The following is a 25,112-nucleotide window of genomic DNA, read 5'->3' as shown; positions in this document are numbered from 1 at the left end:
GCAAATTATTTTAAAGATTTTATTTATTTGACAGAGAGAAAGAACATGAGCAGAGGAGTGGGGCAGAGGGAGAGGGAGAAGCAGACTCCCTGCAGAGCAGAGAGCTGGATGGACATGGGGCTCAATCCCAGAACCCCAAGATCATGACCTGAGCCAAAGGCAGGTGCTTAACAGACTGAGCTACCCAGGCACCCCTGAGATGCAAATGTAAACTACAATTAAATGCCACTATACGCTATTACAATGGCTACAGTTTTTAAAAACTGACTAAGCCAAGTATTGGTATACATTGCTGGTGGGACTGCAATATGGTACAACCACTTTAGAAAACAGTCTGGCAGTTTCTTTAAAAGTTCAACACACACCCTACCCTATGATCCAACCATTCTGCCCTTTGGCTTTTACTCAAGAAAAAATAAAACTATGTGTCTGTACAAAGATTTGTACATCAATGTTCATATCAGCTTTATTTTAATAGCCAAAGATTGGAAATGGAAGAACTATCCATCAACAGGTGAATGGATAAACAAATTAGGTATATCCATATAATAAAATACTACTCAGCATGAAAAAGAATGAATTATTGATACTTGGTACATCATGGATGAATCTCAAAGTAATTATGCTGAGTAAAAGAAGCCAGGCAGAAAAAGTTGCATAGCATAGAATTCCAATTATACAAAATTCTAGAAAATTAAACTAATCTGTTATTAACTAATCTGTAGTGACAGAAATCAAATAAATGGTTGCCTGAAGATGGGGGAGTGGCAGGAAGGAGGGATTACCAAGGGATGTGTGGAAACTTTTGGAGGTGATGAATATGTTCATTACCTTGATTGTGGTGTTTCATAGATATTTACATATATCAAAACTTACCAAATCATGTACATTAATTATGCACAGTTTATTGTGTGGCAGTTATATTCAATAAAGCTATTTCAAAATGTAGTCTACAAACATTCTTATTTTTCTGAGAAGGTTCTCATGAAGGAAAAAAAAGTATACTATATCTCGTGTCCTTCTTCAAAGGGCCCTGCTAAGTGATCTAAAATCTATCTGATAACTGTACTAGATATTAATGACGATTATGGGAGAATGCATTTTTTTTCTAGATTCCCCTTACAGTTTAATAATCACTTAGCTTGGAGGAAGTAGATATTTCAGGCCCAAAGGCTCTCCTAGTACTTCTTGTGTAATTTATAAAATAAGAGCAATGTCATAAGTTCTATATGAAACTAAACTTGTTCAATTAGACTTTTATTCCAAGAGCTTATCTCACTGTCCTTGTGATAATGAATATAGATGTTAGTTCTTATATACATATTGCTATTTCTCAGAATTGAAAGTGGCATTTGTACAATAACCCCCAGTATCTTGGATTTTACTGACTGGGAAATCAAGAAATTTGAGTAATAAGAAATGTCCGGGGATGAGATTTTGCTGTACTTGCAGGTTAACAAGTTAACCCATTACTGTCTTGTAGATGCTAGCAAAAGACGTGAGACTCAGGCTTTGTGACAAAATACTTTATTATTCATGGCAAAAGCAGTAGTCAGAGCTTCATGTTGCATTTGTGCTGGTTCTATGCCCCCAAGTCCCATGAGGACGATGCAGGGCCCTTAATGGAGGCATGAATACATAGGGAGCTGTCATTAAAGGAGAGGAACCTGAACCTGAGGAATTCCCTATTTTTACAGTGAGTCATAACAAGCCTGATCTTTGGGGAGAGAGGTTACCTCAGTAAATATTTGCTGAGCTGCACACCTACTGTGCTCAGGATTTTGTATAAAATGTAATTTAAGTATTCCTGGGAGCTTCAGATGCATCACCCGGGTGGAAAAATATGAGTAAATCAAAAAAATACATTCTATTTTTTAAAAATAGCTTTTCAAAAAATAATGACTTGATGCTGGGATAGCTATGCTCTTTCCGTATTGATTGTTTCAAGTCTCTCCTTTTTGTGGTTTGAGTAATTGGAGCTGAAAGAAAGGTGATGGGGAAGAAAGGACAGCAGTTGGCATCTTGTTGGATATGAGGAAGTTTGCACTCATATTGTGCTCTACAAAGATTTTTGGTATCTTCTCTGTAATCTTTAGTTTGATGGTTATTGGCCAAGAAAAAAGATCCAGTCAGGATAAAAACCACTCGTATAGCTGATTTAGGGATAGGGTTGCAGAGCCTGGGACTGAATTGAGGCAGTGACAGAAGCAGATCTTTCAAGAACTTACCCAAAAAGAAAGCTAAGGTTTATAGTTGGGAAAAAAAAACAAAAAACAAAAACAAAAAAAACCTCCTATCCATCATCAAAGGATTGAGCATAGAGCCAAAAGTGGTATATCATGAGGCCAAAAGCCACTGGCATTCAGGAATGGTGCTGGAAAAGAGGTGAGAAGCAGAAATAAGGTGACAAGATAGATCTAGGATTAGGAACCCAGATGGGGTTTTCTTGGGTACTGGCTGGGAGATGGAATAGGGGTCCTCAGCAAGAAGTTAATGAGGCAGCATCAGTCTTAATGGATAGGACTGTTTTTTACACAGTCCTCTGATGCTGTTTGTCCATCCTATAGTCAGGCCTAAATCACTATGACCGCTAGATGAAATTGATACATACCCCTTTGCATACCCACTCTTACAGTTAAGCATGTCATTGACCCATCACAGCTCACTGGATTGGAAAGAAGAAAGCACTGTCTCCCTTAGCAGATAATGAGCTCCTTGAGTTTAGGACCACGTCTTATTAATCTCTGTATCTCCATTGTGCCTAGACTATACTCCATGTTTCCTGAATAAACAAATTAAGTGAACTAGAATATAGACTATGACAATAAAGGTAATTTCTTAGAAGATAGATGTTTTCATCCTTTAACTTTAATATGGTAGCAATTTTATATAAAATTGTGCCATAGGTAAGCAATTGCTTTCCATTGTTCTTTTCTCTCCCTCATAGTGGTTGTTCCCTGCAGGAGCCCAAGAAATGACATCCAGAGCCTCAGTTTCCCATTGCTCCTGTCTGTGGCCTTTTACTCTAAATTATCCTTTCAGTCTTATCATACCATTAAAATCTGTTTGCTTTTGATACCCTATTGGCCAGAGAGTGATGTATTTTTAGAAGGCCTTCTCATAATTAAGTTCTTAAAAATGTGCCTCTTATTTTAACAAATATTTATTGAATTAGTCAACAGTCTGTCGGGTACTGTTCTTGGTGTTGAGATTGCATCAAAGAGCAAAGTAGCCAGAAAATCTCTTCCCTTATGGACCTTGCTTTCCTACAGAGGTGACCAGGCAATAAACAAAATCAACTGTCAAATATATGGAATTTTAGTGATAAGTGCAGGAAAGAAAAGTAAAACAGGGAAAGTGAATGGGAATATCAGAGTGCTGGCTGCTATTTTGGAGTTTGGTCAGGGAAGAACTCACTGAGAAGGTAATATCAAAAGGCATAAAAAACAAGTCATGGGGACACCTGGGTGGCTCAGTAGCTGAGCATCTGCCTTCCTCTCAGGGTGTGATCCCAGGGTCCTGGGATCAAGTCCCACAGCAGGTTCCCCATGGGGAGCCTACTTCTCCCTCTGCCTATGTTTCTGCCTCTCTCTCTGTGTCTCTCATAAATAAATAAATCAATAAAATCTTAACAAAAAAAAAAAAAAAAACGAAAGAAACAAACAAGTCATGAAGTGAAAACCATTCCAGAATGATTTTCTGGAATGGCATTCCAGAATGGCAGAAAGAACAGAATACTCAAGGTCCATGAGGAAGGAATGAGGACTAATGGGGCTGGAACTGAGTAAATGAGGCAGAAAGTAGAAAAAGATGAGGACAGAGAGTTAAGGGGAAAGGGGGAAGATCATGTAAGGCCTTATAGGTCAATGTAATGACCATGGCAGTACTCCAAGTATTATGGGGAGCCACTGTAGGGTTTGGAACTGATGAATGACATGACCTGACTTACATTTAAGAGGAAAACTGGCTACTTTGAGAATAGATCTTTAACATTTGAAAGAAGTACCTATAGCATTCCCTTAGATAAAGTTATGTTCCTTGAGTGCCTTAATTCTAGAACACAAATGGCTAAAAGTGGAATTTAAGACAACTTAACCAGCCCTCAAAATGGCGTAAGCCAATTAATTGCCTGTGACAAATCCCTGTATCTCCAACTGGTTCTGTTCTCTGACTGAACCCTACTAATACTAGGAAAAAATATGCAGTATCTCTACATAGGAAATCATAAAACATTTTTGAGAGAAGTTAAAGAGGTTCCAAATAAATAAAAGATACATTATGTTTACAGATTAGAAGATTTAATATTGTAAAGATATATATCATTTCTCCCCACATTGATATATGGATTCAATATAACTGCAATACAGAGCCAACTTTTTTCCTTTTTTGGTGAAACCCAACACAAAATTTGTGCTTCAAAACACCAATTGAGAAAATTAAAGGAACTCACAGAATGGGAGAAAATATTTTCAAATCATATATCTGACAAGGGACTTATATCTAGAATACATAAAGAATGCTTACAACTCAATAATAAAAAAGACAACTCAATTTTAAAATGAGCAAAGAATCTGAATAATCATTTCTCCAAAGAAGATCTGTAAAGGGCCAATAGGCACATGAAAAGATGTATGACATCATTAGCCATGAGAGAAATACAAATCAAAACAAAATTAAGATACCACTTTATACCCCCCTAACATGTCTAGAATTTAAAAAGACAGAGAAAAACAAGTGTTTGCAAGGATGTGGAGAAATTGGAACCTCATATACTGCTGGTGGGAATATAAAATGGTACAGCTGCTGTGGAAAATAATTTAGCAGTTCCTCCAAATGTTAAATGCAGAGTTACCATATTATCCAGTAATTAGATGTTTGAGTATATGCTCAAGAAAATGAAAATGTATGTCCACACAAAAACTTGTACATCAGCATTCATCATAGCCCAAAAGCAAAAACCCTCAGCCTGTCAGGGTTCTGTAATTGAAAGAATCATGGATAGGAAGTGGTAATGTCTTCAGGGGACTTTGAACATGAGGACAGAATCAACTTCCAAATACCTTATTTACGTAAAATCAAATGTCCACATGTGTTCAACTGCTTCACTGTGATAGCCTTTCTTACTTTGACTGTATTACTGCATCAAGATTTGTTTTTAAGTTTTCTGTTTTCTTTTGCTTTTGTAAATGTAGCTGAGCATTGAAATTTTGCGTAATTTGGATGCTAACAAGATTAGACAGTTATATGACAGTAATCACTTTTTTATCCTATTCTATGCCTAGTCTATCTCCATCCCACTAAAAAGCTTGCTTTTTGGAAAGGGGGTGTCAGATGGCAAACATCTCTCAGGCATTTTGAATTTTGCCATTTCGGTGGTGAAAGATGCTATTCTTTCGTGTTTCTGTGTTGGGTGTTGGGAGGAGGTGGTACTCAGGATGCTAATCTATGCACACTGACCTTTGTTTCTATCCGACTGAGCAGATGTAGGAATTAATCACTGTCACTCCTGGATGCTGTGGCTGCAGCTGTCCCCCACTGCCTTTCTGCCCCTGATAGATTTATTAGTGTATTTGTTTGCTAGCAAACATGCCTCAGCACAGAAGAACTGGCAAATTAGAGAAGCTTATCTGTGAATATAGTTTTCTAGAAACATCTTTTTTCCTATACATCTGTCTATATACTCTAAACTCTTTAAAAGAAGAAGAAAAAGAGAAAAAGAAACAAACTGGTAATATTGTTTATGTAACAACTGATCAATTATTTCCCATCCTGAGAAATTTCACATCAGACTAGTATCCTACAATTGCAAAAAACTATCTTCTAACCTCTATCCTCTTCTTTTTGCAACCAGGACTCTCCCTTAACTCCCAACTATTAGTTTAGTACCACTCGCAGAATCTGGGCATACTTTGACTCCAGGCACGTGAAAATAAGTGTTCTAAATTAGTACTAAATTCATTTTATAGCAGGCCCCACTACAACCTTCAGAACATAATTAACACTCTCTAGACCCCAAGCATCCCCAGTACATAGATATCCCTGCAGCCTCACCAAATCTAACCCCTGACGATATTGACACTAGCTGGGATGGAAATCAAAGTAGCCACAGCCTTTTGGACACTGGGAATTACCTCTAAAATCCAGTATAAATTTCCAGGGCCTGGTGTATCTATTTTCATTTTACCCTCTTCTCTCTACCTGGTCGGGTCTGCATGCTCCAGGTGAGAGGTTTAGGAGAAGCAGCCAGTGCCTATTGGCAGTCTGTTCCTTTTTGGTGGGCCCACTACCTGCCAGAATCTGAAACCTCCACCTTAGACATGTACCTTAGCCTTTCTGATACCAACCCCTCACTCCTGGGACTTCTGCTTATTTTCTGCACTCTCTGACCCTGCTGGATTCTCTCTCACAATTTACTCCTTTGTTGACTCTTCCTCAGAATGATTCCAGGTTTTAGACATCCTTGCATATTCAGTCCCTAAATCACTAGTACTTTCTTTACGTTGATGCTCTTAGCATCTAATTTATGTGTCTTAATCTTATAAGTCTGCCTAGACTCCTGAATTCAGACTTGTCTGGCATAATCTTTTCAGCCACCTTTTGAGCCCCATTTCTGGTGGTCTTTCTGTTTCTGACAGTGATACTAAGTGCTTTATTAAGACAGGTTGATCCTTTAGATGTCAGTCTTAATGATTGGGCCCACCTCTCAGAAAAAGAGAAATGAGTAAACCAAGTGTTTGTCAACAGTTGAGTGGATAAATAGAATGTGCTGTATACATACAATGGAATATTATTCAGCCTTAAAAAGGAAGGAAATTCCAACACATGCTGCAACTTGGATGAACCTTGGGGACATTATACTAAGTGAAATCAGTCAATCACAAAAGACAAATACTGCACGAATCCACTTATATTAGGTATCTAGCATAGTCAAACTCAAAGAAACAGAAAATAGAATGGTGGTTGCCAGGGGCTAGAGAAAGGGAGAAATGGGGAATTTTTTTTTTTTTTATTGGGTACAGAGTTTCAGTTAAAGTTCAGTTAATTATGGTTTAATGAGTATAGAGTTTCTCTTTTGCAAAATGAAAAAGTTCTGGAGATTGCATAACAATGTGAATATACTTAATACTAATGAACTGTATACTTAAAAATGGCTAAGATGATAATTTTTATGTTATTATATGAAATTTGTATTTTACCACAATTAACCTTTTTTTATTTTAAAGGAAAAGAACAAAAACACCTATTAGTAATAACTCATTTTAGGCAAATAATCTATTATAGAGCTATTTCTTTAAAACCATTTTGTAGGGACGGCCTGGAGTCCCAGGATTGAGTCCCACATCGGGCTCCCTGCATGGAGTCTGCTTCCTCTCTCTGCTTCTTTCTCTGCCTCTCTCTCGGTGTCTCTCATGAATAAATAAATAAAATCTTAAAAAAAAAAAACATTTTGTATTGCTTACACCATCTCTTAGAGGATAATGATCATTCTTAAGTCACTGCCTGTTTTGTGATTTGTTGCTTTTATTTTTCATGTCCCAGATTTGCATATCTGAATCTTTGATATCCTCTCTTTCAAGTAGTCTGAGATTTCATTCTATCTTACCTCGATCTGTGATTTAGTAGGTTTTGTTCACATCCCCATTGACCTTCCCCTTTCCAGGCTGCAGAATGGTCTGTTTTCATTCAGTAAAGACTGCCATTCCAGCTTTCCTTCTCTAGAATTTATTTACATTCCTCATATGACCAAGCCAGATAATTTATTATGGTACAATATGAGACTTTACCCTGAACTTTAGATTCTCAGAAGAAAGGGTAGGAGGTGGCCTAGTTTTGTGTAAGACTTACAACAAACAATAGTACAGTAGAAATGTTATGGCAAAGGGAATCTTACTCAAATCTCTATGGGTAAGAATTATTATTAGGTAATAATAGGGATATACTTGTTCTCTTTTTCTTTTGAGATACAGTTCACATACCATGAGGTTCACATTTTTAAAGTATATAATTCAGTAGTTTTTAGTATATTTACAAGGTTGGGCAATCATCACTAATTCCAGACCATTCTTATTCCAAAAAAGAAACCTCATACCCATTAGCAGTCTCTCCCCCCTTTCCTTCTTCCCTGCAAGCCTCTGGCAACTACTGCTCTATTTTCTGCCTTTATAGATTTGTCTAATCTCAACAATACATATAATTGGAATTATACAACATGTGGCCCTTGGTGCCTGGCTTCTGTCCCTTAGCATCATCTTAGCATAATGATTACAAGACAAGGTTCATCCATAGAGACAGTACTTCATTCATTTTTATGGTTGAATAATGTTCTGTTAAATGGATATTCCATATTTTGTTTTTTCATTCATGATTTCGTAGATATTTGGTTGTTTCCACTTTTTGGTCATTATGAATAGTATGCTACTATGAAAATTAATGTACCAGTTTTTGTGTGTACATGTTATCCTTTATACCTAGAGGTGGAATTGTTGGGTTATAATATATTTACATAAGTGCTGAACTGCTTTCCAAAGTGATAGTTCTTTTTACAGTCTCACCAACAATGTATGAGGGTTTCAATCTCTCCACATCATTGCCAACACTTAATATTATCTGTCTTTTTCATTATCACCATCCTAATGGATATAAAGGGGTTTTATGGTTTTGATTTTACTCAGATCCTTGTGGTTTTGGTTTGCATTTCCCTGATGACTAATAATGTTGAGCATCTTTTCATTACTTATTGGCCATTTGAATATCTTCTTTGGAGAAATATTTATTCAAATCCTTTGACAATTTTTAAACTTAGATTATTTATCTTAGGAATATACTTAAACCAGTGATTTCTCAAAGTTGGCTCACATTAGAATCTCCTCAGGAGCTTTAAAAAATCCTAATGCCCATGTTTCACTCTAGATCAGTTAAATCAAAATATCTGTGGGTGGAATACCAGTGTTTAAAAAAAAAATTCTTTCTAGGTGATTCTAATGTTTGGCAATCAGTGTTATAGACTAGATAACCAACTTGATGATACCAATATAGAAATGTTAAAGGCTTAGAAATTATGTCAGTTTTTAGAAATTGAACTAAATGTGAATTGTAGAAAGCCTAATCAGGTCAAGAGGCAGAGGTGAACTTTTTAATAAGGATTTTTTAAAATAGGATTTTTCCTATAATAGGAAGTTTTAAACCAAGGACACCAAAAATGTCCTGGCTGTGGTTCTTGCCTACTGTCTGGAAGTAGATCTTATGAGGTAACCATTGGTAAGCCAATAAATGTGACTAATCATAGCACAATTAAATCCATAAGCCCAGAAAATTTATCTCAACTATTCAATGTTCAAAAGGAAACTATGACAAAATGTAAGTATTAACTAGGAGAAAATTGAAATTTAGGCTTTTGAAAGTCAGAAGGAGATTGAAGCCTATTTTAAGAGACTTTATTGGAAGTATAGGGAAAGAGTAACTGAAAAGAAAAAAGAAAAAAAAAATCCAAGCACTTAAAAATGTGACAGTCACCGTGGAGGGAAAATGACATCTCTCAAAGAATGTAGAATGCTCCCCAGAGGAAAGCAGGGAGCCCACAGAGTTTGTCAGGTTAGGTATGAAATAGGAAAAAGGACTTTGAGAAGCACCTTTGAAGAGAGTCCAAAATACATAAGAGGATTATTTAAATGGATTAAAAAGAAGAAGCTAGAATAACAGTGGAATCTTTTGCTGCTAATATAGGCCACAGGGAGTGGTCAGAGACCAAAAGACAATAAGACTAAACTAATTATGTGCCCCTGAATTTATTGAGAAAGATACGAGAGTGATTACCACACTGAAATTGTTCCCAGTAAATGGATCAGAAGTTGCTCAAATAGTTCTGTGTTTTGCATATTTCAAGTTAGGTCAACAAATGAATACTGACTACTTGCTGGAAACTGTTGATGTTCCTCTTGAGATTTTTGAAGTCCTCTAGAAGAAAGTTTTCCCTTGGTCATGCCTCTCCCTCCTCTTACCACCAAGCCTCTTAAAAGAGTGGCCTTAAAAAAAAAAAAAGAGTGGCCTTTTACTAGCCACCTCCACTTTCTCACCTCCCATTCGTTGCCTTGATTTTACTGAAATGACCCTTGCTGAGGTCATTAAACTAACTGATCTCTTTTTAGACGTCATCCTAGTAAGTCTCAAGCCATATAACACTTAACCATCTCCTCTGTTCCTCCTTTCTGAAAGCTTCTTTCCTTAACTTTACCATACACGAATGTCCTGACTTACCCTCTGCTTCCTCCTTAGCTGCTTCCACTGGCTCCTGCACTCCATCTACCCATTTAATATTGCTATCACCCTGAGTTCCAGTCTTCATTCACTTTTAAGCTATATCCCTCCCCTGGCCTTAACCCTTCTTGCAATATATACCCAAACCCTGCCTCTTTCAAATCCCATTTGCTAACTTTACAGTTGATATTTTCAGATGGATGTTCCTTAGTCAATTCAAATTCAGTGACCAAAAACCAGACTCAAACTTCACCATTAATCTTGCTCTACCACTGTGTAGTTCCTATCTCAGTTAAGAACATTACCATCCATCCACTCCTCATTCTAGCTTCCTTGGTCTCCCATACATTCAGTTAGTCACCAATTCTTAGATGTTAACTTCTCAAATATCTGTTTGTCTTCTGTTGCCCATCTCCAATGCCCAAGTGTAGCCCTGATCTACTTTCCATCTGGGTTATTGTGGTAGCCCCCTAGCTGATCTAGCCCATTTCCAATTGAGCTACTGCTCTCTTGCCAGCATTTTTTCCACAAACATAGACCTGTTTTCAAACATAGACTTCTACTGCATATACAACTCCTTAGATAAGCATTTATGATCTTTTGTAGTCTGGCCCTAATCTACAATTTCTGCTTATTCCCTTTAAAGTAAGTTGTGCTTTCATTATACAAGATAGTAACTGTTTCTTGAGAACACCACTACTTTTATCACCATGACTTTGTTTATGCTCTTCCTTGTTTCATGACTCTTCTCATTTTTCACCTCACAAACTTATATTTATCCTTTAAGACAAACTCTTATCCATCAAACTGTGGGTCCTGGAGCATCAGTATCTCTGGGAACTTGTTAAAAATACAAATTCTTGGGGCCCTACCCTAGACCCTAGTGAATCTGAAACCCTAGGGGATGATGGCCAGATTTGTATTTTAACAAACTCTTCAGGTGATTCTTAACCAATTTGAAATCTAAGAATCACTGTTCTAAGGCAGTTCCTTTATCAATGCCATAGCACTTTATATATACCTATATTACTTACTGCATTGCTTCATAATCATATTTACCCATACAGTTCTCCATTTCCTCTGCTACAAATTGAGTCCTCCAAGTCAAATACAATGTTTTGTTTATTTCCTATCACCTGCTATAGCGTCTGGCACATAGGAGATGCTTGATAAGAATTCAGAGACTACAACATCAGTTGGCATCAAGAAAATACAAATCAAAACCATAATGAGATACCACCTCACACCAGTCAGAATGACTAAAATTAACAAGTCAGGAAGCAACAAATGTTCGCAAGGATGTGGAGAAAGGGAAACCCTCTTACACGGTTCATGGGATGCAAGCTGGTACAGCCACTCTGGAAAACAGCATGGAGTTCCTCAAGAAACTAAAAAGTAAAGCTAACCTATGACCCAGCAACTGCACTACTAGGTATTTACCTAGTAAATGGTACTGTTCTTTGGAAAACAGTTTGGCAGATTTGTATAAAATCAGACATGTGCTCACTGTGTAATTCAGAAATAATACTCCTGTTTACTCCTAGAAAACTGAAAACACAAAAACAAATGTTTATAGCAGTTTTATTTTTAATAATCAAAAAATAGAAACAACCCAAACATCCTTTAATGGGTGAATGGATAAGCTGTGGTGCATCCATACAATGGAACACTACCCAACAATAAAAGGGATCAAGCTATTAATACATTGCTACAACTTGGATGAATCTCAAAGGTATTATGCTCAATAAAAGAAGTCAATCTCAGGAGGTTACACACTGTATGATTCTATTTATATTATATGCTCAAGAGATAAATTTGTAGTGATAAAGAACAGATGATAGGTTGCCAGAGGTTATAGCTGGGGGAAGGGTATGACTATAAAGGGATAGTTTGATGGTAGTTTTGTTTGCACATGAAACAGTTCAGTACTCTGATTATGGTGGTAGTTGCATTAATCTGTATATATGATAAATTCATAGAACTACGCACATATACACACACACAGAACACATGTAAAAACTGGTGAAATTCAAAAAGAGTCTATACTTTAGCTCAGAGCATTGCACCACTGTCAATTTCCTGGTTTTGATAATGTAATCTAGTTATGTAAGATGTTGTCTTTGGAGGAAGCTGGGTTAAGGGTCAAGCTGTTTTGCAACTTCTTATTAGTCTCAGATAATTTCAAAATTAAAAGTTTTTTGAGGAAAAGAAAGCACAGGGATTGTGGTGAAAGCCTAATTAGAAAGCCCTCCTTGACATGATGTGAAATGGGGGCCTGGGAGAGGTGGGGAAGGAGAAGAGAGGAGTGGAGATTTCTACTTAGGAGACCAGTTGGTAGAAGAACTTGTCCCAGGCCTGTTAGCCTCTCTGCAGTTTGGGTGCTCACCCCTCCTCACCTAGGGGAGTGTGGGTTCTGGGGTGGAGAGGTAGGTGAAAGCTTCCTCCTCAGCAGCTTCCCACATGGGGAGAGAGAAGGGAAACCTTTCCTGGAAAGGCCTCAGTGGGAAAGCAGACAAAGGAGTATAAGGATTGCTCCTTCACAATGTTTACAAAACGTTAAATGTGTCAATGGTGAAAGAAGACAGGCTCTGGAATCAAACTCTACTTCAAATCCCAGCCCTGTCTCTTACTAGGCATGTGACTTGATCACCTTATTGAACTTTGCTGAACTGAATCCCATCTCTCTATGTAAAAGTAGGGGTAATGACGCTGTGTATCTCAGAATTCTGTGAAGATTGCATTAGATAGTGTGTGTAGAGCCCTTAGCAACTGCCTAGCAAATATTAAATATATAATCAATATCGCTACTCTTTTTAATATTATTCCATATCATTGTCAATATTCTAAAATATAGAAAAAACATACATTCAAATGATTCTAACTACAATGTGATTTTTGATGATTCAGAGGTACTTCAGGATCCTTCAGTACTTCAAACTCATAAAGGTGTTACTTTCTATTACAGGCCTCTTATGTACTTTTTATTTTAGATATGTTATCTCTGACCTTTATGGCACTGGAGAGGATAAATATTATTTTTCCCATTTTCAGATAAGGAAACCACCTCAGCATAGTTAGACAAATCACCCACCAGACACAGCTAGTCAATCTAGTCAGTCTGATTTCAAACCCCATGCTTTTCCCACTACATCATGATGACCTCAGCGTTAATCCACAAAAGCTGCTTAAACACACACAGATTCTCTAACAGTTGTTCCTTTCACATCAGATTACAGGACAGAACACACAACTCCTATCACGCCTAGGGCAGGCACTTCCAGGCCCTGCTGGGACGAAAACTTGGAGACTCTAGGCAATGATGGAAACCAAGAGCCCAAAACCCATTGTAACACCTCCCCCAACCTGTTGTCTGGGATTCCAGCCAGAAGGTAAAGTCAGGAGCCATGAAGGGAGCCCTGCCAATGTCCAAGGTTCAGGCTAGCACTCAGAACTGGAAAGGGCAGGCAAAGCCCAGCAGAAGGCACTGCAGAGTACTCAGGATTTCCTCTCTATCTTCTTGACGATAAATGCCAGCCAATGGAGCCTTTGAAGGGGCTTGTTGAGGAGGCAGGTAAAAACCCTTGGCCTACCACACATGCTACTGCTGGACATTAGAAGCCAGGGTCAAGAAGGCCCCTGGCAAAATTCATTATCAGTAGGATGGACACAGGGTCCCGGGTGGCCAGAGTAACCTAGGGGGGGAAGTAAAAGAATACTGGAGGGAACCAGGAGTCAGGACATCTGCATTAGCTGTCCCATTGTAGTCCCTATCTGGCTGTAAAACTGCCATGCAGGTCCCTTCCTTGTAAAATGAGAAAGTCGGGCCCAATCACTGGGTTAAGTGGTATTCCTCATGACCCTCAGACTCAAAGCCTATCCTAGGCAATTCCTGGGGGCAGAGTGGTAGGGAAAAAGCAAGTTGCACCTTGCTAGCAGTCTTCCTTTTTAGCTCTTTTAAGTACTAGACCTCTAAGAGCCTTCTAATTCTAATGATTTATCCAGGATAACAAACAGTAAGTTTCCACTAGGCTTAGGGTCCTACAGCAGGTACTAATGGAGAAAGCTAGGTAATTACAACCCAGTCCCAGCGTCAAGAATTCCCAGATTCTGGCCCAACAGGGAGTGATTCCAGCAGCCATACCTGCCCATGTTTCCTCTCAGACTCACCAAGGCCCCAAGTTCTCCTGCCACAATCCTGAGGACCTGAAAGAAGCAAAAGGAGAGAAAGGAAACCTTCCCAGCATGGCTGGCAAATATTTTGTCCCTCAAAGACATCAATTTACATGTCACCTGGTAGACAATAGATAATATTTTGGTTTACAGGAGACTCTCTGTGATTGGATGTTTCGTGGGGCCAATTGTGCTTATGCTTTATGCTCTACTTAAAATCAGGGCATCTGCTGTGCCCTTGGGAAGGGCTACAAGTCTCCGGCTAGGAACTGCTCAAGGCCTTCCCCCACAGCTAAGGGGAGAAAGGAAGTTGAAATCACTGCTTCATAAAATTACAATACATGCCTACACTCTAGGGTCTGAGGTTATAGGAGAGAAGAGGATTTTAGTGTTTCTAGCGCTTTCCCCCTTGGCGTTTTAAAACACATTTAAAATATACTACAATTGCACGAGCCATGGCAAAAATATATTTAGAAACTAATCTTTTTTTAAATCGTGGTGGAATGTGGCCATAGTACTGCTAATTAAAGCCATACAAGCTCCTTTCTAGTAAAGGTACTCTTTCAGGCTGTTCCCCCCGCCCCCCGATCACAAGCTTGTCTTTAATCTATCAGTATGCCTTTTCATTCCTGTCCTAAATGTGAGCTGGTAAAAATGAAGTAATAGGTATTTACCCTTATATCTAAATTTCCATATTTCAGGTTATAAATATTTGTAAGGATGCATTTGTTTAAGTGATCCTTTGCCTATTTATATAGTCTAGGAGAGCTGTGTATTCTGAAATTTGTTCTCTGGAAATTTATGTGCATAGTCACATACACATATTTATAATGAGCATACATTCATATATATAGGTTTTATTAAATGGCCCACTGGATACTGAGAAAACAACTGCTAATATATTTTTTAAAGATTTTATTTATTTATTCACGAGAGAGAGAGATAAAGGTAGAGGGAGAAGCAGGCTCCATGCAGGGAGCCCAGGGTGGGACTCGATCCCGGGACCCCAGGATCACACCCTGGGCTGAAGGCGGCGCTAAACCGCTGGGCCACCCAGGGGTCCCAACAACTGCTAATATTAAATTAAAATGCCCTTCTATTCTAAAGGAGAAAAGACAGAGTAAGCAAATTGTCTTTGCAGTGAAAAAGTCAGAAACCAGGGATGTGGTGTCCGAATGAGCTGAGGACAGGAATTGTACCTCATTTGCCTTCCTAGCTCCAGTTCTTCATACTTTAACAGACAGATATTTAGGAATTGTTGAATTAACATGTGTTTGACACAGAAAGATCATCAAAAAGATAATAACTAATAAAACATGGAAACACTGAGGTCACCCCTGCTAAAGAGGAGCTTGGAGGCGGCATCATTAACAGGTTTTCTTTCGCACTCAGTAGCTACACGTTTTGGTGATTGACGGATCCACTGATTGATTGATTGATCGAGATGTAAATTCTAAAGCATCTCTCATAACCAGGTCAGCCTGTCATCCTGCTTAAGGTAGAGAGGCAGGGATACAAAGTTGGGCTTATTAATAAGCTAACAGTCATGGAAAAAACTTGCCTCCGTAATAAGTTGAGAAGGGGAGAGCTGGAAAGGAAAGTAGATGTCATCAAGTCCAGCCTCTGTTAATCACTTAGCTGTCCTGCAGGGACAATGTCTTTGTTCTTCTAGTTCATCTCTAGCTTCAACGGCTGCAGGCCTGAACTGACAGGAGAGCGGTAGGAGCTCGCTCTCTCCATGTAAAACAAAGCTGTGCAAGCACTTATAACTACAGGAAAGCAGGCAGATTTAGAGGCCAGGCCCACCCTGGACGAGAGGCAGGCCCGAGTGTTTTAGCTTGCTACAGAATATAGTGGCTGCAAGGATGTAAAGAGAAGGATGTGTCCTAGCCTCACTACAAGCAGCAAATCAATCCAAGATCAGCAGATTTTCTGAATTCAGGGAATAGGATGCATGTTGTTAACCTCTGAGCAGATGTCAGCTGAGACTGTAGTCTGTGTGGTCGTGAAGATGAGGTCTCATCCATCAGCTGCTTGACAAGGGCTGTCATCATATCACTGGGCCTCCATAGCCCTCGACACATGATGTAAGAGACATATTGGACAAAAGCATTTCCTGGGGGAATTCTCCAGGAGGGATTCAGCCAATGGAAAGGAATCTTTCAAGTGGTCTGATTTCATTGGAGACAAGTAAACACATATGTGTGCGTGCATATATGAATATACACATCCCCAAGACGCTGCACTTTCCTAGAAACAAAGAGAATGGGTGAGCAAAAATCTTCACAAGCATCCTGTTTGGATTCTTTCTTTCATTTATTTTTAGACTCCCTCAGCACCATGCTGAGTCGGGAAGCAAAGAAGTGGATCACCTAAATGACAAGGCTTTTCAGTGACAGTTTGGGGTGCAGAGATTTGTCAAAACCCAGTGTCTGTGGAAGTCCATGGCACCCAAAATATCTCGGCCCTTTCGTTTTTAGTAATGCCAGGAAGATCTTAGCCATTCCAAGAGCAGCTTCCTGAAACTCCTACCATAACCCAGAATGTACCCCTTTTGTCTTAACGCACATTGAACCAACTCTGGACTTTGCTCTATCAGATATCTCTGCTACTGTTGAGCCATTTGGCACCCTTTTGGAAGGATGAGAGCCTCATCCTTCTGCCTAACAGAGGAGAGCATTGCCAAGGAAAAATGAGATTAGGAAAGAGGACAGAGAAAGGAAGATGGGCCTTTCATATCTATTAAAGAATTCATTCATTCAACAAATGGTTATGGAAAACTTGCCATTTTGCAAAGACTGTACTAGCAGCTGAGATACAGATGAATAAGAAACAGCCTGGCTTTTTAGAAACTGTCTAGGGAGACAAACATAAAAAGCTGATAATATGACAACTGTACTGATGCACATATACCCTGGGGTGTTATAAAGCCTTAGAGGAGGGCACCAAACCTAGACCAAGGGTATCATCCAGACAGATATGTATGCTCTTATTTCTGTGAATCCAATGAGGTGGGTCACTCACAAAGAAAATGTTAAGCATACCTCATAGAATGAATGGTACAGTGAGCCCTGCTAAGTAATGTTAGAGGTCATTGATTTTGGTGGCAAGTCTGCAAGGTTATAAAATCTCCCCCAACACACAGGTGCTTGGATAGAAAGGCAGGCAATGGATTGAAATGTTGGTGGGAGTTTTGTCAGGCAGATGCAGCAAAGGAGCTTATTTGGAAAAGGAAGTGGTTGTTGCTGAGAGAGAAAAGTTCAGGTGACCAACCAGAGGTTTCACACTGGGTACAAAAAGGAAGAGGTACTAATGGACTGTGAGAAAACTGAAGAGCCGGGGAACTGGAGGTCTGCAGGCTGTCAGCGAGCAAGTGTGTTAGAAGTGAGCAGATGAGAGGGCTGGAGGGTAGGGGGCTTATCCATTCATTCATCAAGTATTTACTGAGTACTTTCTTTTTTTTTTTAAGATTTTGTTTATTTATTTTATTTGAGAGAGAGAGAGAGCATGAGTGGCAGAGGCACCAGAGGGAGAGGGAGAAGCAGACTCCCTGCTGAGGACAGAGCCCAATGCAGGACTTGATCTTAAGACTCTGAGATCATCACCTAAGCTGAAGTCAGACACTTAACCAATTGAACTACCCAGGCGCCCCTTTACTGAGTGCTTTCAATATGCTAGGTAGTGTTCTAGTGATGGGAATACATAGTGAACAATTCTAATTGGGAGGAGAAGACAATAAACAATAATAAATACGTAGGTTATGTAATAGCTTAGAAAGTAAGAAGTGTTGTGGTAGGATGGAGATAGACTAAAACAGGATAAGAAGGATTTAGAATACTGAGAAAGAGTCTGATTTTAAATGGGGTTGTAGCCCTGATTGAGAGGATAACATTTGAACAAGGACATAAAAGGATAGAGGGAATGAGCCATGCAAATATATGAATTAGAATATTCTAGACAGGGAGAACCGACACTTCGAAGCCTTGAAGTGCACAAGTGCTTGATATTTTCAAGGAATAGCAAGGAGGCCTGTGTGGAGTAGAGTGGGCAGGGGGAAGAAGTAGGATATGAGATAGAAAGATAATAAGGACCAAATATATAAGCCTTGTACACTCTGGTAAAGACAGAGTTTGCCTCTGAGTGAAATGGAAAGGCACTGCAGACTTCTGAACAGAGAAGTGACATGATCTGATTTACCGTTAATGGATTGCTATGACTGCTGTCTTGAAAATAGACTTTGCAAGTCTCCAGAGTAGAAGCAGGGAGACCAGTTAGGAGGTTATGGTAATAATCCAAATGAGAAAAGTCAGACTTTGATCAGGGTGGTGGCAGCAAGGATGGTCAGTAATTGGATTCTGGATGTATTTCAAGGTTAGAGCCAATAGGACTTCATGACAGATTGGATGTGGATGGTGAGCAAGAGTCAAGGATGACTTCAAGATTTTTGGTCCAACCAAATAGAAAGAAAGAATTGCCATTGTTTGAACTGGGGAAGAATGTGAGAAGAACAGGTCCAGGGAGAAAACTAAGAGTTCAATTTTGAATGCATTGAGATCAGAGAGGGGGATACTCCTTTTCAAAATTTCTGAAGTGGAATCCTTCTGAATCACGGTAACATCCAAGGTGTGACCTTGGAGTTGGGTATCTAAAAGTGAAATAAAGTGAAGTCATTATGATAAAAGAATTAGAACTTTGGAGATTGAAAGGCTAATGAAATCTCCTAGGATGGTCTAGAATGGCGGCCCAGCCAGGTGAGGAAGAAACAGGGTCAAGCTGCTCTCACCATTAGGATACAGAGATAGAATATATATGGTTAGAAGACACACAAACATTGCTTTGAGGTGTGTAGAATTTGAATTGGGTTTAGATTTTGAATCGGGTTTAGATTTTGAATCTAAAACATTAGAAATAAAGTAGTAAAATAATCACATTTGCTGAAACACACAAGAACATATTACAATAAATCTGTACATATCTAGGGGATGCCTGAGTGGCTCCGACAGTTAGGCATCTGCCTTTGGCTTGGGTTGTGATCCCAGGGTTCCGGAATCAAACCCCACGTTGGGCTCCCTGCTCAGCGAGGAGCCTGCTTCTCCCTCTTCCTCTGCCTCTCCCCCTGCTTGTGCTCTGTCATTCTGTATCAAATAAACAGATAAAATCTTAAAAAAAAAAAAAAAGGAATATCTCCAGATGAGGTAGATTTATATAATCCCACTGTAGCATGGATCAAAAACAGTGGATTGAAAAAGAAATTCAGTTAACTTGCACAATTTAATCTTAACTGCTTTATTAAAAACATTTTTGGAAAGACATTCATACTTGGGTTTTAGTTATGTTTAAAGCTTAATGACACCATATAGCATTTTAGAAACCATGGTCCTGTGACATTTTAGGAAAATTTCCAATAGCCACGAAAAGTACCCTCAACCCTATTTGCAAGACATGTTTCCAAATTCAGTTCTTAACCAGAATTAAGAAGAAACGATAAGGATGACAAGTCAGTCCTCTAAAGCAGGTATAATAAACCTCTAAGTTCAGAAACCGATATTTGATAGAAACTTTTTTTTTTTGATAGAGACTTTTAAAACATCATACCTGGGGGCACCTGGGTGGCTCAGTCAGTTGAGCATCTGCCTTCAGCTCAGGTCATAATTCCAGGGTCCTGGAATTGAGCCCCACATCGGGCTCCCTGCTCAGCGGAGAGCTTCTCCCTCTCCTTGTGATCCTTCTCCCTGTATGTGCTCTTTCTCTCTGTCTTAGATAAATAAGTACAATCTTTTTTAAAAAAAGGAAAAAAAAAAAAAGGTAAATTGTTAAAAAAAATATCATACCTGTGAGCTGATAGATGTTATATAAGCATCAGAATTCATTAAAGACTATTGAAATGATAATCCAGGTTTATACAGGTTCTGTAGATATAGATGGATATTTATCTATTTGTATTAAGACATACTTGAGAATAGAAAATCAAGAAAGCTTTTATCTTACATTGCCAATTACTAAATGAAGAGAAAAAGATGAGATAGCTATATAATCCTTTAAAAAAAAAATCACTTTGTTTCTGAGTGCTAGTAACTGAGTCCAAGCTTTTAACTCTACAAATGCAACCTAGGTAATCTCCATGGAACTGGATATTTATAATTTAGTTTATAATATTGAAATCTTCTTGCTTTGTGGAAATTATATGTTTGTGGTTGGTTAAAATATTCAACATGTATAGATTTCATCTTTTAGTTCAACAGAAAAATATAAGTGACATTGGTGGTTGAATTCCTATTAAAGTAGCAAAGACATTTCCCAAGCATACATAATTCATCTGCTGAATAGGAGATGATTCACCTTTCAGTGACTTCACAGGTGTCAAACAAAATAGGTAAATCATCTTCCATTTATTTTTTCTCCGACGCAAGTTTTAAGTAAAAATTTTTATGAAAAATATAAAAATATACATATATAAGTACACAACATGTCCATTGAGAAAATGAATTTGCATCAACTTCTGAGATGTGAAGACTATGTAATGTATATTTTGTCAAAAACAACTAAACTGAGTTCCTCCTAACTAAATCAGGAGGGGGAGAAATTCCAAATCAGGGTTGCATGCAGTACTGAATAACACGAAGAAGATCGGATTATGAAGTGGTGTTCAAATAAAATGGACCCAAGAGAAGAATAAAGAAAGAAACCTACCCTTCAGTGATCTGGACAACACAAACATGTGGCTGTGAAACTCAGGCAGCTGGTTGGCAAGGAAATCATCATCAGATATTCATGGCTCATGCTGGGGGTAGCCATGGGGAAGAACAGCCTCAGTTATTTGTCCTGCAAGAGTCCACCCAGTGGTTGTGCCAATGTGCAAGCTTCTGACCGCACTGAGGAGCCAGTCCCAGGGCAGAAGTGACCCCGTTTCTAAAGTAGTGTCAGCACTGGTCTGTCTACAGTGTTACTTAACAAATGCATTGTGAAGCTGCTGGTTAACACTGGTCTTGCTTTGGCAGCCAGTATTCACCCCATAATCCCCCTTCTTGTGGGAAGAGACAAAGTAGTAACGATTATTCCCCGTGAGTCTACGATTTGAAGACCTATTGACAGAGGAGATGAAGGGTAGAGAGGATAGGGCTAGGTTTTAAATTTGGATACAGGAAACATAAGGTAATATTGATCTATACACGTGCAGCTCTCTTCCTAAGTGATGAGGATAGTATTTTAAGAAATTAAGTCTGAAAGTAATATATAAATATATTAGGACAAGGAAAAAACTGGTGTTACAGAGAGCTAAAGGTTACACCAAAAATCTAAAAATTAATACTTTTGCATCACCTTGCAAAGAGTTTTGCCACACACCTCATTTGATTTTTGCAATAATTTGTGGGGTGGATATGAAAGATAGTATCTACACAGATGAGACAAGAAGCTGGAGTAGTTAAGTGACTTGCCCAAAGTCACACACCTGTGATTGGCAGAGCCAGGATTCCCATCTGTCACATCTGATTCTACTTCCATTGCTCCTAACATGATTGTATCGTGCATGCCAGAACGGAGAGTAAGAGACAACTCAGAGATATTTTGAAATAACAAGTGAAAGAAACTGGCAATGGATTAAGCAGGAGAGGTAGGGTGCCTGGGTGGTGCAGATAGTTGGTTGAACGCTGACTCTTGGTTTCGACTCAGGTCACGATCTCATGGGTCATGGGATCAACCCCCAAGTCGGGCTCCCCACTTGGTGGGGATTCTGTTTGAGGATTCTCTCCCTATGCCCTTCCCCCCACTCACTCACACTCTCTCTCTCTCTCAAATAAATTAATCTTTTAAAAAGAAAGAAAAGAAGGCGGATAGGAAAATGATTTGCAGGTTTCTAAAGTCTGAAGATGACGGGATTAATAATATCATTAGCTAATGTTGGCTACATGCTTACTCTGTGCCACACACTCTACCACACACTATACTGTATTACCTCATTGAATCCTTACAACTCTTTGGTGGAGGGAGAGGGATGTATTATTGTTATCCCCATTTTAGAAGGGGAATACATGAAACTCGTTCTCATTTTTAGAGGAAGAAAAAAAAAAATCAAGGTGTTTGCTCCAAGACAAGGTAAAGCTCAACTGGCCTTACTGGCCTATGTTGTCTGTACTTGGGACCTGAGTCCCAGGGCAATGGTTTGGTGTTTTTATGTGTGGGGATGTAATTATGCTCCCAGCCACGAAGTAATCAAGCTGGGCCATTGTTGGTTATGATGTTTGCAAGTCTAGCACTGCCAAACTGTTTAATGAATGCCTCTGAGTACTTCATCCGTCATTGAAGTAGGCTGCCTTAAATAGCTGGTTTTGCCTTGGCTCAGGACTTTAAAGTGGTCAGCCAGGTAATCCAGGTACATAGACAGGAATGCTTTCCTCCTTAGTTATTATTTTAAAATAAAAGTATAACTAAGTATAATTATCAAGTGACTATTAATATAAATATTGAATTTATGTAGAATTCACTATTTAGACTAAAACTATTTTTTAGACTAAAACTCTTAAATACAATTATATTCCTTCTTAATTGTTATCAATCACTGTCCAAAGTAAGCCTGGTTTTGCCCTTAAGATAACCAATTCACACATTTTACCTTGTCCTGAGCCTGTGTTGGTACCCAGGGTCTGTCTGACACCCTGACTGTCCACATCTCCCTCTAACCTTTGAATTACTCTGTAAACTCATTTAAGACTATTTGACCCAAAAAAAAAACCCTTCCCAAATTTCCTGCTTTCAATCCTGCTTCCCTGTTCTCTTTTGGTCAAGCAGAGAAAAGAACAATTTTACATATCAAATAAAGTAAATAGTGAAAAAAATCACAAAGCTTTTCCAAATAGTAGTTTACCTTACAGCTCATTTCTAAAGGCTCCAAACTGTATCTCTTTAGGTATCTACCTGCTAGTTATTTATTCACTAGGCTGCATATAGCAGTCTCTTAGCAACCATAAATTTCATGGAAAAATCCTAACTCTTCTCTGATACCACCTGTTTTTTAGAAGTTGGCCCTTTAAAAAAAAAAAAAAAAAAAGGCTTGGAGTTATATAAGCAAAAAATGCCAGAATTTAGTTCTTTTTGAAAATTAAATGAATCATAACAATTTTTTACAAGGCTATAAAGTAGTTTCTTCCCAGTGGCCCTTCACTCTGAGGTTGTATTGGAGTTTATACTGGTGGGAAAGCTCTGTTCACTCCCACGGCAAAGGATCATGACTGTAAGTGTCTTTCTTCCTGATTCACTTTAGGATTGTGAAGATGTCCAGTCCCAATCTGAACATTGTGACCTTACTTGGCAGTTGTCTGACTTACAGTAGTGTTTACCTCTTTGGGATTCAAGATCGAGATGCGTTAGGAGGAGGCTCAATGGAAACTCTCATTCAGGTAGGTTAAATCTCAAGTCTTTGTTTCGAACAAAATGTCCAACTTTTGACATCTTTTGAATCAGCATCCTTGTAGGTGGTGGTTATCTTTATCCTTGGAATGGGCCCTCTCAGAGATGATCACTGGAATTCTGGGAGACATCCTGCCCCAGTCCTATGTGAACTGAGGCTTTGCAGATCAGAATGTGGAGAACGACAAAGGTCCCTCTCATGCCTCTTGCTTCTGTCCTTTCCCCCCTGTAGATAAGACTATCCATGCTGTGCATTGGGACCTCCCTTGTGTTTGGCCCCATTCTGGGGAAGAGCTGGCGACTCTACAAGGTGTTTACCCAGAGGGTCCCGGACAAGAGAGTGGTGAGTAGTTAGCAAGTACATAGCGCTTGATTGCAAACAGCAGCTTTATTATTGATTAGAAGCTAGAGAAGTTTGTGTCCAATTGCTGGGTAGGCCCTTTTAGGGCAATCTGAAATTCCTACTCTTCATTTCATATCTTTGAGTGGTGTGGCCTCCTAAGTCCCCACACGTGGAAAGCTATGTATCAGTGCTCTTGGGAGATAGCTCTTTGAACACAGTTCTGCTTCATATGCACCCCAGGGCTTGGTACCGCTGGTACTGTGTAAGCTGGCCAACATCTGAAAGCAGCATGAGGGAGAACAAGATGCTGAGAGAGACTGTTGCCTGGCACAAGTGTGAGCTGAAAGTGGAGTAAGGGACAGTGATTACAGAGAAGCTGTAGCAAGTAAGCGGTTATTGCCTTTACCAGAACCCAGTTCTTTTCCATGTGGAAGGCCATTCTTGGCACTAAGAAGAATGAGCCCAGAGCAGTGAGTGAGCAAGGAAGAAAATACCCGTTCAGCAGATAGAATCAACCCTAGAAGCTGTGTAGCAGCCAGATCACCTACATTACCCTGACATCAGATGTCATTCTGACCACATTTCCCCATTTTATCAGGTTCCCTGCCCAAACCTCAAAATCTGATCATCAAATTCTTTGGCTATAGGCCCTACCAAGAACCAATATATCACTCAATTGAAATTTACTTCTCTGGAATGATTTTTTTGCAAACATTATTCAGTCTTTAGTCAGTGAATATTTATGAAAAGCTCAGCTATGAGTAACCATACTGTGAAAAAAATTAACTAAAGGACAAGAAATCCATCTATCCTTTTAGAACAGATTCTTTTGTAAAAAAAAAAAAAATGGCTTGCACTGCACATATTTAAAGTGTATGATTTGATGAGTTTTGACATATGTATACACCCATGAAATGTGTATAATCTGTAAAAGTTTCTT

The 25,112-nt window shown here is 38.9% G+C and overlaps 1 protein-coding gene across 3 annotated transcripts in view; it reads left to right on the top strand.

The window, feature by feature from the left end:
- GPR156 (G protein-coupled receptor 156) overlaps window positions 1-25,112 on the top strand; it is an 89,842-nt gene that overhangs the window by 44,388 nt on the left and 20,342 nt on the right. For all 3 annotated transcript variants that reach the window (XM_025476157.3, XM_049105556.1, XM_025476165.3), the window contains exons 4-5: window positions 23,684-23,819; window positions 24,062-24,172. In XM_025476157.3, coding sequence (XP_025331942.3) covers window positions 23,684-23,819; window positions 24,062-24,172 — 247 coding nt within the window. The remainder of the gene's footprint in view (window positions 1-23,683; window positions 23,820-24,061; window positions 24,173-25,112) is intronic.

The sequence above is a fragment of the Canis lupus genome, chromosome 33 (genome assembly GCF_003254725.2).
Source record: "Canis lupus dingo isolate Sandy chromosome 33, ASM325472v2, whole genome shotgun sequence".
Lineage (NCBI taxonomy): Eukaryota > Metazoa > Chordata > Mammalia > Carnivora > Canidae > Canis > Canis lupus.
The sequence above is the reverse complement of the archived record's forward strand: the minus strand, read 5'-3'. Positions and strand labels throughout refer to the sequence as shown.